We start from the raw sequence: 16,271 nt of genomic DNA, 5'->3' as shown, positions 1-16,271 counted from the left end.
TTTATTTAGGTGTAATATTGACCCCTTTTTACGTTAAACAAGTAAATATTAATTAATTTAAAACCCAAGCTTCTAATTAACAGTATAGTGAGCTGCTTGTACATTGGTGTCTCTGTACTTGGATCTTTAACTTGTTTGTTTATATGCTTTCTTCTATTTTAAGCACTTTGTGACACGTTTGGCATGTTTTCATAAGTCTGTTATAGTGTAATTTATAGTGTAAACATAAGTTATTATAATGTAAATTCCACAGATGCAAGTTTACAAAAAATAAACCTCTCTTAAATGGGTTTAAATGTGATGTTTACGTCTATAAATAGTGAAGCAATGAAAAAAAAAAACACATAAAAATATGACAGTGTTTATATACGTGTACATTTACTCTATTAAAAGTACATAAACAAATTGTAAAACTGTTAAATTTATGCTTGCATACCATCTTTTTCATTATTTTTGTATAATTACATTTTTATAATTAATTTTGAATAATTTGTAACTTTTTACTCCTTCTTGTGAAGACATGTGACATATTTTTGTTATATAATAAAGTATGACACTGTTCTCCCACAAAATAAATAAATAAAAATAAAAATTGCTCCAAGAGGGAAATCATATTGTTCAGCATTAATAGAAGATATTGATTGCAAAAGAACATGGCTTCTCCCATATAAATATGTAATCCCAAACTAAGCAAAGGAAACCCATTTTAAAATTCTACACAAAATAAACCCGGTCAATGCAGTTATCTCAAAATTTACTGATATTGCAGATACTAGTTCCTTTTGTCAGGAAAATGAGGAAACTTTGACTCACATGTTTTTTTACATGTAAAATCTCACAAAAGTTTTGGTCAGATCTATATAATTATTTGAATAAATCCAATCAACAAAACAAATCTTTAAACTGAAAGATATTATTTGTTATTATTGTAGTCCCAAGAATAAAACCGAAGAATATATATATATATATATATATATATATATATATATATATATATATATATATATATATATATATATATATATATATATATATACACTTTTTTCTATATTATATGCAAAACTCTTTATCCACAAACGAAAATTTCTTAAAACCTCTCCCTCATTTGCCCATTTTTTAATTGAATTTGATTCTTTACTTAAAGCTATACGACTGTCTAACAACAAAACATTCTGCAAATTAATAGAAACTTATGAAAATATCATGCTTCCAGTATGTTAGTAATTAATGCTTTCTGTATTTCTTTATTTAATTTAATTTTGTACTTCCCCTTTCTTCATTTTGTTCTCCTTTTTTTCTTTTTTTCTATTCTTTTTTTCTTTTTTATTTATTGTTCTTATCACTTTGTATTCGTATATTCTTGTATTCTAATATTCTACAGATTACTTCCTGATTAATGTTGTACATTTCTTCTTTTCTTAATAAAAGTTTATAAAAAAAGACACTGTTCTTGTTGGTTGTGGTTGGTTGTGGTTGGTTGTTTTAGAAACAGTTCGATCATTAAAAAGATTCGACTCTAATGAATGATTCACTCGACGCAAACGGCTCGCCGGAAGCCGCTCGTTTAACGGTCTTCTCGATTCTTGAATCCCCGGCGCTCATCAAGATAATAATAATAATGGCATCCCGTAAAGAAACCCCGAATGGAAAAACACTGGATACACCTGTCAAACAGATCCAAATCGAGGGACTGGTAAGCGCACAGATACAACTCAATCGTAGCAGATTATTTCACAGTAAAAGACTCGCGTGTTTGTGTGATTCTGAACTGAATCATCTGTTTAGTTCACCAGCAGATTAGAATGACGCATGATAATATAACAAACTGAAAAAACAATAATATATAATAATACAACAATCTGAAAGTTCACAGTTTGCAACTAACACAAGTGCAATTGTTAAAAATAAAAAATTAGCCTATTTAATTCAGAAACGACTATGGAAACGATCATATTTTTAAATATATTTTACAGGTTTAGCTTTTAGGTTGTTGTCCCATGGAAAGTTTGTTTTAATTAATTGATATTTTAATTCTGATGGTCACAACAGGTGTATTTTCTATAGCGTTTTACATGAAAGGACAGGCTGTCGTACTTTCTATTGGCTGTAGTTACACAGTCACGTGACCAGAGCTGTTGAATTCCAGTTTGACAGCTTCATAAACGAAAATGTAAAATAAACAAAACAGATGCTGTTATTGTTTACTGCATATGATTTTACTATTTAACTGGTTTTAATGTTATTATTTAGCTTTAAAGGTGATCCATTAAACCCCCTTTACAAGCGGTAAAATAAGTCTCTTAGGCCGTACTCACACTAGGTACAGTTGCCTCGAACCGGGCCAAAGCACGCTTGTCCCCCCTCCCGTCTCCCCCGACGGCCCGCGCTCACACCATATCGGGCCTCGGCACGCTTACGTCATCGCTGCTGCTCTTGCTCTCTTCAGTGAGAAGCGCTCTCTATGGCAAGCCTTTTTAGCATTTAAATCTTTGTTCTGACTCCATAAATATATTTAGAGATATCTCTAATTATATTTTGACTAGTCATAATTATAATTCCACTAGTCAGAATGACAATTAGAGATTTCTGCAATTGCAATTGTACTAGTACGAAATCAGATTGGAGATATCTGCAAATATATTATGACTAGTCATATTCCTCCATTGACTTCCATTGAAAAATATTTGCAGATATCTCTAAATGAGTTTTGACTAGTCACAATTGTAATTAGAGATATCTCCAACTGAGTTGTTACTAGTCATAATACATTTGGAGATATCTTTAATTCATCATATTTAGAGATATTTACAAATATATTTAAAGATATCTCTAATTAATTTAATAATAGTTTAATTACAGTTGTAGATATCTTGAATTGTTTTTTTTACGAGTCAAAACTCATTTAGAGATATCTGCAAATATTTTTCAATGGAAGTCAGTGGAGGAATATGACTAGTCATAATATATTTGCAGATATCTCCAATCTGATTCGTACTAGTACAATTGTAATTACAGATATCTCTAATTGTCAATCTGACTAGTCGAATTATAATTATGACTAGTCAAAATATAATTAGAGATATCTCTAAATATATTTATGGATAGTCAGAACAAGGTTTAAATGCTAAAACGGCTTGCCATACGCTCTCACCCAGTAGCACAGTGGAGATTTCTCTAGTTATATCGTTTCAGTCGTTTGATATGCCGTCAAATATTTCGCCAAACAGTCCTTATGGATGCGGGGACAGGCAGTCAGATATTTCACCGGACAGATCCGCCACTTTTGGCGCTCATAAACAATCATAAAGCTCTCGTGCTGCAGGAATGAGGAGGTCTGCTGAAGGCGCGCAGCTGGCGTGCTGTGAGGAGTTTGCGTCTTTAATTAACTACGGCAGTTTGCGATCACTGAACAGTAAGAATGATTAATAAATCCATATCAAACAGTGCCTTAAAAGTCACGTCTCGCTTTCGGTTTCGCCCAAGTGATCCGCGCTCAGGCACACCTCTTCCAACCGGGCCAGGGCCGGCCAAGTGAACCGTGCTTGAGCGCGATTCAGCGCACTCACACTTCTCAAACGATCCGGGAAACAGGCCTGTGCACGGTACGGATGGCATAGTGTGAGTAGGCCCTTAGGCCGTAAAAAAAATGTAACTACACGTCGCAAGCGTAAGCTCTGTGATTGGTCGGCTTGGTAGCGCTGACGAGTCTGGGCGGGACTGAGAGCCGCGCGAATGTCGCGAGCGATTGTTTACAAGTGTGGAGTCCCGTGAAGGAGCTCCGGATGGAAAGTTTTGTTTTGTGTTTACCTCATAGTTAAAGTTGTTGCACGTCCGCCAGTTCCTGCCTCAAAATGAGCGAGTTTGAGCCACTTGTACATCCCGGTGTTCAGGAAAAGCAAAACAGCAAAGAAGAAACTCGACACAGAGGAACATTTACACCTCACTGCCAACTAGCGTTTCGGAAGTGTTTATGCAGACCGACAGAGACAGCGCGCAGAAGTATAAATGCACAGTTGCATGCGCCGTGAGTTACGCCGGTCACCTGACGCAGAAGTATAAATCAGGCTTAAGGGTGCTTTCACACCTAAACTTTTGTTTCGCAATCTGTCTCGTTTGCCCAGTTAGCGCGGTTCGTTTGGGATATGTGAAACCACTAATTGCTCTCAGATCCAGAGACAGAGCCTAATCAATCGCTCCGAGATCGCTTGAGTGAGTTGGTCTCGGCTCGATTGAAACAAACTCTGGAGCGTATCGATTGCAGTGAGAAATCGATCTGATCCGAGCGCGGTTATATCACAGTGTTTTATGGATATGTAATAGGCATACGGTTACATAAAGAGAGAATTATGAGTAGGGCGGAAAGTTTTGCGAGTCTCCGGATGCCCGCAAACGAATGATAATCTCCTGGCAATCTTGTGTCTCCCTCCCGGTCCTCAAATAGGCTATGTCGGGCACCCTTCTCACCCCTCCCCACCGCATCTCTCCTAACTCTTCTGACATGTCGCACGAACCTTTATACACCACCAAACCACCACCTCTCCTGACAGCTGAGCGGGACTCCGCAAAATAAACCCTGACACTCTGACCAATGTGAGGAGAGTTTACTCACACGTGACTTGTTTTGGCTCTTTTGGTCCGATTAGAAACTTTGCAGTGTGAAAGCGAACCGCACCAAGAGCAAAGAGCAACAATGTAACAATTGTAATCTCGGTTTCAAAACAACTGAATCGATTCACAGGTGTGAAAGCACCCTAACTTAGTTTCCTAAAGTAAAATATATTGTGTTCAGTGGGGGTAAATGTTGTTGTTTTTATTTAACCCAGACATTTAAAAGCAACATATTTTAGAGAGTAGTAATTACAATACTGTGATACCGTGCATTTTTATTCAGGGTTATCATACCGTCAGAATCTCAGTGCCTAGAGCATGTGCAGAGGAGTCTGATATCCGTCATCTGCTGTATTTTTCTCTTTGGCTTCAGCCACCTGAGCATCAGCCATTGTTGCCCCGCTCTATTCTGCAGACCTGCTGCTCACAGAGTTTTTAGATGAATACAAATAAGCTCAACGTATAAAGCAGGTGGATTAGAGCGACTGCTTCAGGGTGGGTAAAGCAGATTAAGCCCAGAGCTCCGCAAAATCCCTTCCAGGAATATGTATCTGTGTCTCTTTCTCTCTCCGTCATATCAGACTCTTTATTTTTGACCTTTCAGGCAAAAGTTAAGCGTTTTTTAAATGGTGTGAAATCAGGCCTGACTGTGCGTGAGAAACAGGAAAATCATCCTCGCTTTTTGATTTCCTCTGGAGTTCTTCACTTTTGTATAATGGGTCAAAGATCAGAGATCCCCTTATTTATTTGCTTGTTTGTTCATTTAATTTAATTAAAATAAATTTTGTCAACATCAAACTACATTTATAAATTGATTGATTGATTAAATGACAATAAATTTATACTCCTTTATTCATCAGGGGTCACCACAGCGGAATGAACCCCCAACTATTCCAGCATATGTTTTACGAGGCGTTCATACACACATTCACACACTACGGCCAATTCAGTTCATCAATTCCCCTATAGCGCATGTGTTTGGACTGTGGGGGAAACCGGAGCACCCAGAGGAAACGCATGCCAACATGGGGAGAACTTGCAAACTCTACACAGAAATGCCAACTGGCCCAGCCGGGACCTTCTTGCTGTTAGGGCACAGTGCTAGCCACTGAGCCAACGTGCAACCCAATAGTTAAGCATTATTATAAGTATTGCTTAAAGTACAATTTAAAGGCTTAACTATAGGCAAGTCATTGGACAACACGGATCTCTTCTGTAGCCAAAAGAGGGCTAATAATATAGACCTAAGCAGTTTCATTAAAAAAAATACTTTTATTTACTCCAGCCAAAACTAAAAGAAAACTTTTCCTTTCTCCAGAAGAAAAATACAATTGAAAATGCTTAAAAATAGTAATTTCTTCTTCCAATTTTAGAGTCTCTGCTATTGTCAAGCCTTGGTTCTCTTTCTGCATGATCAGATAACTCAGAGAGGTCAATGTGTCATCGGTCAGCAGGGGGCAGCAGCGCTCCACACATTCACTGAACTGCATCTGTGCTCTTCTTCATGCACATCAGCACTGCTTCACATCTCCAGCAGTGACGCTCACTGTCAGTCTCTTCTGAACACGCTGACGACTGAGACTTATATCCAGACATCAGAGCCTACAAGCAGACAGCCCTCTGGAATATTCACTTTCATCTCAATAGATTCTGCGCTCTATATATTTATATCAGAACGTAAATTTATGTATATAACGTATATATGCAGGGCTTCAGGCATTAAAAGTTGCACCGGTGCCACTAAGTTCTTCAGACGGTGGCACCAGGACATGATTTGATAACGCTGCATGTGGTATTAATGATATCATAACTGCAAAATTAGCAGTGTTATTTCAACTCTTAACAGTGTCAAATCAACCCTGAATGAGTGAACATAATGTCTCAATATTTTCATAGTTAAAGTTACTCTTAAGATATTTACACTATAATTGAGTCATATTTTACACTGTATTGGGTTAAAAATAACTCTGGGAATTGATTGTTACTTGACTCTAGTGTAAAGATTGAAAATTCAGTACTCTGTTTTTTACTCCAGTGTACCTAATAAATATTACAATACTTATGATTCAGATAAGATGATTCACTGATTCTACTTAAAGTGAGTCTTCAGATTATGATTCACTGATTCAGAATGATCTACTTAGAGTGAGTCTTCAGTTATGATTCACTGATTCAGATGATCTGCTCAGAGCAAGTCCTCAGTTATGATTCACTGATTCAGAATGATCTACTTGGAGTGAGTCTTCAGTCATGATTCACTGATTCAGATGATCTGATCAGAGCGAGTCTTCAGTTATGATTCACTGATTCAGAATGATCTGCTTAGAGCCAGTCGTCAGTTATGATTCACTAATTCAGATGATCTGCTTAGAGCGAGTCTTCAGTTATGATTCACTGATTCAGATGATCTGCTTAGGGCGAGTCTTCAGTTATGATTCACTGATTCAGAATCATATGCTTAGAGTGTACCTTCAGTTATGATTCACTGATTCAGATGATCTGCTTAGAGTGAGTCGTCAGTTATGATTCACTGATTCAGAATGATCTACTTGGAGTGAGTCTTCAGTTATGATTCACTGATTCAGAATGATCTACTCAGAGCCAGTCTTCAGTTATGATTCAGTGATTCAGATTGATCTACTTGGAGTGAGTCTTCAGTTATGATTCACTGATTCAGATAATCTGATCAGAGCGAGTCTTCAGATTATGATTCACTGATTCAGAATGATCTGCTTAGAGTGAGTCGTCAGTTATGATTCACTGATTGAGAATGATCTGCTTAGAGCGAGTCTTCAGTTATGATTCACTGATTCAGATGATCTGCTCAGGGCGAGTCTTCAGTTATGATTCACTGATTCAGATGATCTGATCAGAGCGAGTCTTCAGATTATGATTCACTGATTGAGAATGATCTGCTTAGAGCGAGTCGTCAGTTATGATTCACTGAATCAGATGATCTGCTTAGAGTGAGTCGTCAGTTATGATTCACTGATTCAGAATGATCTGCTTAGAGCGAGTCGTCAGTTATGATTCACTGATTCAGAATGATCTGCTTAGAGTGTGTATTCAGTTATGATTCACTGATTCAGATGATCTGCTCTGAGCGAGTCTCCAGTTAGTGATTCACTGATTCAAGTGATCCTCTCAGACAAGTCTTCAGTTAGTGATTCACTGATTCAGTATTGACAGTATTTTTGCTTCCCATCATTTAAATTGAGGATAAAATTGGCACAATCAGCTCCACTTTTCCTCCCTATGACACATTTTTAGCTGTCTTTAAAAGACATCACACCCTTTATCATGTTTCAGAGTGAATGTGAGACTAGTGAAGCTTATATACGGCCCTCGAGGGCCCTCTGAGAGCCGACAGCTTCTCTGAAGTGCAGATTAACAGTCTGAGAAGAGCCCGATTCGCCATAAACTCCAGCACTTGTACAGCGAGAGTGAGAGATTGACAATAAGACTCTGACTGGCAACAGGAAGAAAAGTGAAGCTGAGTTTCCTATTTGTCCTTCAGTGTTGCTCCTGATTGGCCGCCGGGCCTCGTTCTGGCGAAGGTCAAAGTGTCAACAGGAGACCAAAACCACTTCTGCTGCAAGCTTTTACTTCATCCTGTAAATAGGGTTGCTGAGAGATTTATTTATTTATTTATTTTCCTGTGGTATCTAAAAGACTTAGCCCTAAATGCTGCATTTAGGTCTGTTTTGACCCAGGAGACATACAACTTTATGGAAAAAAAATCCATTCGGACGTTCTGTAGTTTCTCTTTAAGATTTGCGCATGAACACATAAAATTAATGACAACATTTCTTCAGAATTTAGAAATAAATGTAGTTTTTTTTTGCATTAAATAACATAATTTGTGTCATGTTTATATTCCGTTTAGGACAGGGATTCCCAAACTTTTTTATTCCGGGACCCACCTAGGCAAGTAATTCAATCTCAAGACCCACCATAATATTTTAATATGGAAAAATGGGTAAAAACATGTATCCATTTAAAGCAGTCAAAAATATATGGTGTGCGGCTTTTTGAATTTTGTGATTTGATATGCACAAAATGAGGCTCGAAGTGCTTTTTGTGGGATGCTGGCTGTAACTGTGATCATTTTTTTGTTGATGAAGATACTCTTCTTTTTTCAGGAGAGAATATGAACAACCTTTGATCAAGCCCCTGGATTATGATCAAGCCCCGTTACATCGCAGTAAATTCCACTGCTATTGTAGTCATAAGAAACTAAATCGCTTTTTGATCGGCTACTACAAGCTGGGAAAACATCAGATAAATATGCCAATGCAATTAACATTAATGCTGAATAGATCTAATATTTACACATTTGCTTGAGGAAGGAATGATGAGGGTAGTTACATTACTATTACTGTTTCCCATAACATCTATGCCCTTCCATAACATTAGCTGACGTTAAAACTAACAGACAGCACTATAGCTATTTATTGATTAGCAATCTGTCAACGTTGGGATGTAAAAAATATGGAACAACAAATAGCTTCAAATGATAGAGACATAACAAACATTAGAAAATATTGACAATAAAATAAAAGGTTTAGCCTATTAAAATCAATGGCCTATCCAGAAATTAAATAAAGCTATAAAATCTATTTCACTTTTGATTGTATTTGCATATTGATTAAAGTTACTATAGTTATTTAGTGAAGAGCAGCAAATTAATCTCTCATTGTGTTTTGTTTGATAACAGAGGTGTTAATGTGAGAATGCACAGATCTATAATGAAGCATTCGACTACTTTAGTAACTGTTTGTGCTCATTTAAGAGAAAATTAGTTGTGTTTAAAATAAAACACGCAGGACAGAGCCAAAAAAAAAAAAAACCCCGAAAAAAAATGAAAAAATAAAATAAGCACTTTTCCGACGGTCCCTTACTGAGAGCTCCGCTCTGCGCGAGCTCTGCCGGCTAAAGGCAGATTGCGAGAGCTCAAACGGAGCAGTGCTCGTAATGTCGAGCAAAAAAAGAAGAAGACAGCTGTGAAACATAACCAGCTTTGTCTTTTTGTAGGAAACACACTTTAGATCTTTTTAGGGTAAGAGGTTTTTGAGTTATTGCCGTCAATCGTACTGGTTTTGATTCACCGGAATCTAAATATAGCTGCAGCTATGTGACGTTCCGCGACCCACCTTTGTTCAATGTGCGACCCATAGTTTGAAAACCCCTGGTTTAGGCAACACAATATAGCAGTACACTACCTGACAAAAGTCTTGTCATCGATCCAGTTGTAAGAGCAACAAATAATAGCTTGATAAAGCTAATAAAAAATGAACATTATTTATTATTCATCAGTGTGGATGGACGCAAACATATTTATTGTTATTATATTTATAGGTATTAAGCTTGGTGTGATGTTCGAGCCTTTAGTTTTGACTCCGAGTGGATGTTTGAGGTCGTTGGTCCAGTGGAGTTGATTTCTGAAGCTCCTGTCTGCTGTTTGCGGTGTGTGAGCGTCAGCGTGCCGGACAGATGCTCTGCAGGGACTGAAACTCAATGCCTTCCTCATTTTCACTCCTCGTCCCTGGTGGCTTCAGCTTCTGTTAGACATCAGTCTCCTCTACACCTGTGAATGCACGCCGTTTGCTCTGTAGCTCCTCCGGTCACCTTGTCCCGCTAAGACTGGGAGCGAGGGCTTTGTTCAGACTTGACACATCCGGATGTATTCATTGCTGTGTGAACTCGCTGTTTTCTACTCTGGCTGTTTCCACTTTGATTAATTTCAGGAAACATTCTGTGGTTTTTGTGAAGGGCGTGAAAGTATCGATACCTAATAGGGTTCTGATTTCTAATGTTTTTTTTGCCCCTTTCACACATAGAGACCTTCCCGAAAAATTACCGGCAATTTTCCGGAAAGGTGTGTATGTGTGAACAGGCCCTTTTTGAAAATACCGGTAAATTTGTTCTAAAGAACGTGCTGATGTGTGACGTCTACTTTAGCCAATAAGAACAGTTAGACGCATTCACGTCCGCGCGGTTAATGAAAATAAAAGCTTTTGAATATTTTTCCAGACACATTTAGCTGCTAAATGTTAGTCAGATAACGGTAATATGTTTCTTCTTAATGCCAACTGTGTAAATAATTATCGATAATATGCTTATAATAAGCCTTTGTTTGTTTACCTTTAAGCTCTGCGTCGCATGTGCCCATGAATCAGCTGTTGAGCCAGCACGCACACACACACACACACACACACACACACACACACACACACACACACACACACACACACACACACACACACACACACACACAAACAACATGAACATCTCCACATGCGAAAGTGTTTCTCTATATGTTTTCATCGAAGTTTTCACAACACTGATCCATCCAGAGTTTGTAATGTAGTAAAATGTTTACAAATACAAGCGCAGCCGTTTAGAGGTAATTTCTGGTTAATGATGTCAGAATTTACCGGTATTTTGGAATGGATGTGTGAATGCTCTTTACTGGAAAAATTCCGTAACATCCGAATCTACCGGTAAAGTCGTTCCGGAAATTTTCCGGATATGTATCACTGTGTGAAAGGGGCTATTGTTTATGGTGACCGTACAGGGTCTCGGTTGAGGGTTGTTTTGCCCGTTTTGTGGCAAACACATGAGCAGCTTAACGCGTTTTTGCTTTACGTGTGGTCGGTGTTTGGAGTTTATAAACGACACGGACCAGACGGAAACACCAGACATACTACATCAATGTGTTTAATATTTTAACGAGGGCCACTCGTACGCTGTAATCGTGGACATGATGTCAAGTCTACACAATGTGAACATCTGCTTGAGGGCTCTTAACAGTAAACTGAATGAGGCCAGTGTTACAGTTTAACTGGTGTCCGTGTTAACTGAGGCCTCTTTTCAGATGTGAACTATTCATTCTGTTAATTTTTCAAAGCAAAAAAACATGCCCATACCGAATAAAGATTCTTATAACTTGGTGCCAGCGTAAACATTATTGATTTTAATATAATTGTGTGGCAGAACAATATATAACCTAAATTAATGTTAAGAAATAATCATAACTGACATGTCATCAACGGGATTCAAACCCAAGTCAAAAGGTTCTGCGCGAGTATTAATTGACCTATTTAGCAGAGCTACTCTGGTCTACAGATTGAGATCGGTTTTGATATCTTTATCAGTCAACATGTGCCGTGCTTTGATTGTTTCTGTGTACTTGCGTTTACATGTTTCTACACACTCTCACGCTGATATTTTCTCAGAACAGCTCTAATATGTTTTATCGCAGTTGGTCAAACCATGATTTTTATAGTTGTGGACCCGTGCAAACCTGTCTACAAAGTCACACACAAGCTGATATTTTCTGATGTGTGTGGTACATTCCAGGTCACTCCCGGTGTATGGTACATTCGCTTTCCGTAAGGAATCTGCAACTGTAAATTTGTTTTAAAATATATATATTTTAACTATATACAGTTGAAGTCAGAATTATTAGCCCCCTGTTTATTGTTTTTTCCCAATTTTCTGTTTAACGGAGAGCAGATTTTTTCAGCACATTTATAATCATAATAGTTTTAATAACTCATTTCTAGTAATTGATTTATTTTCTCTTTGCCGTGATGAGAGTAAATAATATTTGACTAGATATTCTTCAAGACACTTCTATACAGCTTAAAGTGACATTTAACTAGGTTAATTAGGTTAACTAGGCAGGTTAGGTTAATTAGGCAAGTTATTGTATTATGATGGTTTGTTCTGTAGACTATTGAAAAAAAAAACAACCTAAAGGGGCTAATAATTTTGTCCTTAAAATGACTTTTAAAAAATTAAAAACTGCTTTTATTCTAGCTGAAATAAAACCAATAAGACTTTTTCCAGAAGAAACAATATTATCAGACATACTGTGAAAATTTCCTTGCTCTGTTAAACATCATTTGGGAAATATTAAAAAAAGAAAAAAAGGGGGCTAGTAATTCTGACTTCAACTGTATATTTTTTATTTAAATTTATTTTAGTGCATTTAGTTTCATTCAATCCTTAGTGGGTCAGTCTCAGACATTTATGATGATGTTTTGGAATTATTTAAAACAATCCTATTGATTTTCTATATCATTAATCTTCGGCAATGCTTTAAAGTCCTGCATTGTTTATTTATTTTATTATTTTTGGTGCAGTCGTCTTGGTGGAATGTTAATGGAGGAGCTAATACTGGCTCTTTGACCTGCTGGAGTTTTGCCTAATAGGATTAATGCTCACTTATTCCCAAGCCGTCACTTTTATTGATAATCAGATGGCAAGCAACCAAAACAGCCAATCATCTGACAAGCGGGAATTGAAGATCCTGCCAGCTTACAATCACTCACAGCTCTCTACCTGTCGCTCAGGGCATTATGGGCATGAATGTTCGCTGTCAGGTTACTGATGTCCTGAAAATTAAGTGCTTTCCTTGAGAAAAATGGGACCTCTCAATGTAGAGGAATAGTATGAGGTCATGTTCAGCAATAGCAAATGAATATACACTTATTGGCCACTATATTAGGTACGCCTGTCCAACTGCTTGTTAATGCAAATGTCTAATCAGCCAATCACATGGCAGCAACTCAATGCATTTAAGCATGTAGACATGGTCAAGACGATCTGCTGCAGTTCAAACTGAGCATCAGAATGGGGAAGAAAGGGGATTTAAGTGACTTTGAACGTGACATGGTTGTTGGTGCCAAAAGGGCTGATCAGAGTATTTCAGAAACTGCTGATCTACTGAGATTTTCACGCACAACCATCTCTAGGGTTTACAGAGAATGGTCTGAAAAAGAGGAAATATCCAGTGAGTGGCAGTTCTGTGGGCGTAAATGCCTTGTTGATGCCAGAGGAGAATGGCCAGACTAGTTCCAGCTGATAGAAAGGCAAAAGTAACTCAAACTAGTTTGAAACAGTTATAACTTGCACACATGCACACACATGCACACATAGGGCTCAACCTGTGCAGTGCACGTCCCCTTTTTAGTCATGGATAGACAATGCCCCCGCTCTTCAGCTAGCGATTGCCTCAACCTCCCCTCTACCGTCCCCCGCTCTTCACCTTGCGAACGCAAATCGCATTCAGACTCCACAATCCCCCTCCCGGCTCTTCATCTCGTGACTTACACCAACCCCAACCCCCAACCCCGGCCGCAATCGACTCGCCAACCCACCACAACTAATTCAGAATGTTTTTCTAGCATGTTTCTAGCAAAAATAGCATGTTGGTAGCATGGTTCCAGTATGAATTAGCATGTTGCTAGCATGTTTCTAATACAAGCTAGCATGTTGCTACCTTGAATTTAGTATGAATTAGCATGTTGCTAGTATGTTTATAGTGTGACTTAGCATGTTCGTACGTTTGCTTGTATGATAAGTATGTTTGTTAAAATATTCTTAGTATGTATAAGTGTGTTTGTAGTCTGATCAGTGTGTTAGTATGCTTGTTAGTATGTCTCTAGTATGTATTGGTATGTTGTTAGTGTGTCCAATGTAAAGTCAATGGCAGTTTTTACAATGGAAGTCTATGGGACAGTTGCTAGGGTGTGGTAAATGGTTGCTAGGGTGTGGCTAGTAAGTTGAATGGTGATCAGTGGTTGACAGATTGGTTGTCTGAGCTTAATGAGCCCAACCTTAAGTCTGCATGACAGTCTGGCACAAAGTTATGAGGTTACAAAGTTTGGTCCAATGTTAAGTCAATGGGACTTTTTGGAATTTTCCGGGTCAGTTTTCAGAAAACCGTAAGTCGGATCAGTTGGAAAAGACATAGCAACTTAATTCAGTATAGTTTGGAGGTTTAGAGTTGGTTTGGTGGTTGTAGTATGAACGGTCCTGGAAGAGATGTGTTCTTAAAATAATCTAAGAAGACGGAAGATTAATAAGTTTAAGTAGTATAACAGTGTCATATAACATATGTTGTGTCGTATAACATATGTTGACTTTCTCAAGACACCATAATAACCACTCACTACAACTGAGGTCTGCAAAAAAGCATCCCTAAACGCACAACACATCCAACCTTGTGGCAGATGGGCTACAGCAGCAGAAAACTGGACAATAGAAGATTGGAGAAACGTTGCCTGCTCTGATGAGTGTCCAATTCTGCTGCCACATTAGGATGGTCGTGTCAGAATTTGCCGTCAACAACATGAAAGCATGGATCCATCTTGCCTTGTATCAACGGTTCAGGCTGCTGGTGGTGGTGTAATGGTGTCGTGGAGATACTCTTGGCACACTTTAGGCTTATTAGCACCAATTGAGCATCATGTCAACGCCACAGCCTACCTGAGTATTGTTGCTGAACATGTGACCACAGTGTACCCATCATCTGATGGCTAATCCAGCAGAATAACACACCATGTCATAAAGCACAAATCATCTCAGATTGGTTTCTTGAACATGACAATGAGTTCACTGTACTCAAATGGCCTCCACAGCCACCAGAGCTCAATCCAATAGAGCACCTTTGGGATGTGGTGGAACCGGAGAGTCGCATCATGGATCTGCAGCAACTGTGTTATGCTATCATGTCAATATGGAGCAAAATCTGAGAAATATTTCCAGTAGCTTGTTGAATCTATGCCATGAAGGATTAAGGCAGATCTGAAGGCAAAAGGCGGTTCAACTCGATACTAGTAAGGTGTACCTAATAAAGAGGCCGGTGAGTGTATTAGATGATAGCAAAATAAAATACAAAATTGATTTATTTGCTATTATAATATAATGCTACTATATTTCAATACCTATTAATAATATAAAGTATATAAAGCAATAAAGGGAACGTTGAAACATCATGTGTATTGTCTAAATAGTCCACCAGAAAGCATGGACTGCTGTATAGATGATAAAATAGTGGACAGTCCAAGGGATTTCAGGAAAGATGATTGTTGTAGCAGGTGGATTTGGGGCAATATGAGGCTTAATCTTTAATCCGTAAACTTTAATACAGATCATAACCATTTGGCATTAGAAATGTCCCCTATAGATAACAGATGAGGACAGAAAGAGAATGGGAAAAAATGCGCGGGAAGGCTGACGCTGGTAATAACACTGGATGAAATAGCACAGGTGAAGAGTAAAGCATCCCACACGGCGGCGATAAGCTCAATGTTAGAGCCGAGCGCTGCGTTTTTATAGAAAAAATCTAATTCATCTTCAGCCGAGCAGAGCAGGGGCTCCAATCTGTCCACAAAGCAGTATCGATCCTGGAGTCCGGGAGACCTGGCATCCAACACAATAATAGATTTTCAATTGTGACCACCAGCAGGCACAACCTTATTTAAATCCTAACCAAAAAAAAAGGTCTGAAATGAATATAGGTGGGAGATACAGTGATAAACTGTGTTCAGCAGAGCAGCGCTGAAAGGTCAGCCGGGCCCGAAGGAAAGACATGGTTAACAAGATCCTGGTTCAGAAAACTCTGACATCGGCCTATGCTTAAATCTCCCCATGCTTAACCAGGATTAAGGAAGCAATGTGGGGGAAAAAAAAAATCAATACTAGACACCATCCATTCATCTTCAAAGCCTGATCCTCATCCAGAGCTTGTGCTTGGAAGCAATTTCTGAGAGTTAAGGAGACTTTTATAACCAGAACCCACAGATCTCGTATATAGTGGAAAGATATAAAATACCCTTTTGTCATTTATGAAGTAGATTCAACGTGTCTTT

The 16,271-nt window shown here is 38.3% G+C and overlaps 1 protein-coding gene across 2 annotated transcripts in view; it reads left to right on the top strand.

The window, feature by feature from the left end:
* Nucleotides 1-1,569: 1,569 nt before the first annotated feature.
* eif3hb (eukaryotic translation initiation factor 3, subunit H, b) overlaps nucleotides 1,570-16,271 on the top strand; it is a 104,816-nt gene continuing 90,114 nt past the window's right edge. The window contains 1 exon segment of one of the 2 annotated variants that reach the window (NM_001035264.2): nucleotides 1,570-1,693. In NM_001035264.2, the coding sequence (NP_001030341.1) occupies nucleotides 1,619-1,693 (75 nt within the window). In that variant the 5' untranslated portion in view covers nucleotides 1,570-1,618. 2 annotated transcript variants of the gene reach the window in all.

Source organism: Danio rerio, chromosome 19 (assembly GCF_049306965.1).
Source record: "Danio rerio strain Tuebingen ecotype United States chromosome 19, GRCz12tu, whole genome shotgun sequence".
NCBI classification, from domain to species: Eukaryota; Metazoa; Chordata; class Actinopteri; order Cypriniformes; family Danionidae; genus Danio; species Danio rerio.
The sequence above is the reverse complement of the archived record's forward strand: the minus strand, read 5'-3'. Positions and strand labels throughout refer to the sequence as shown.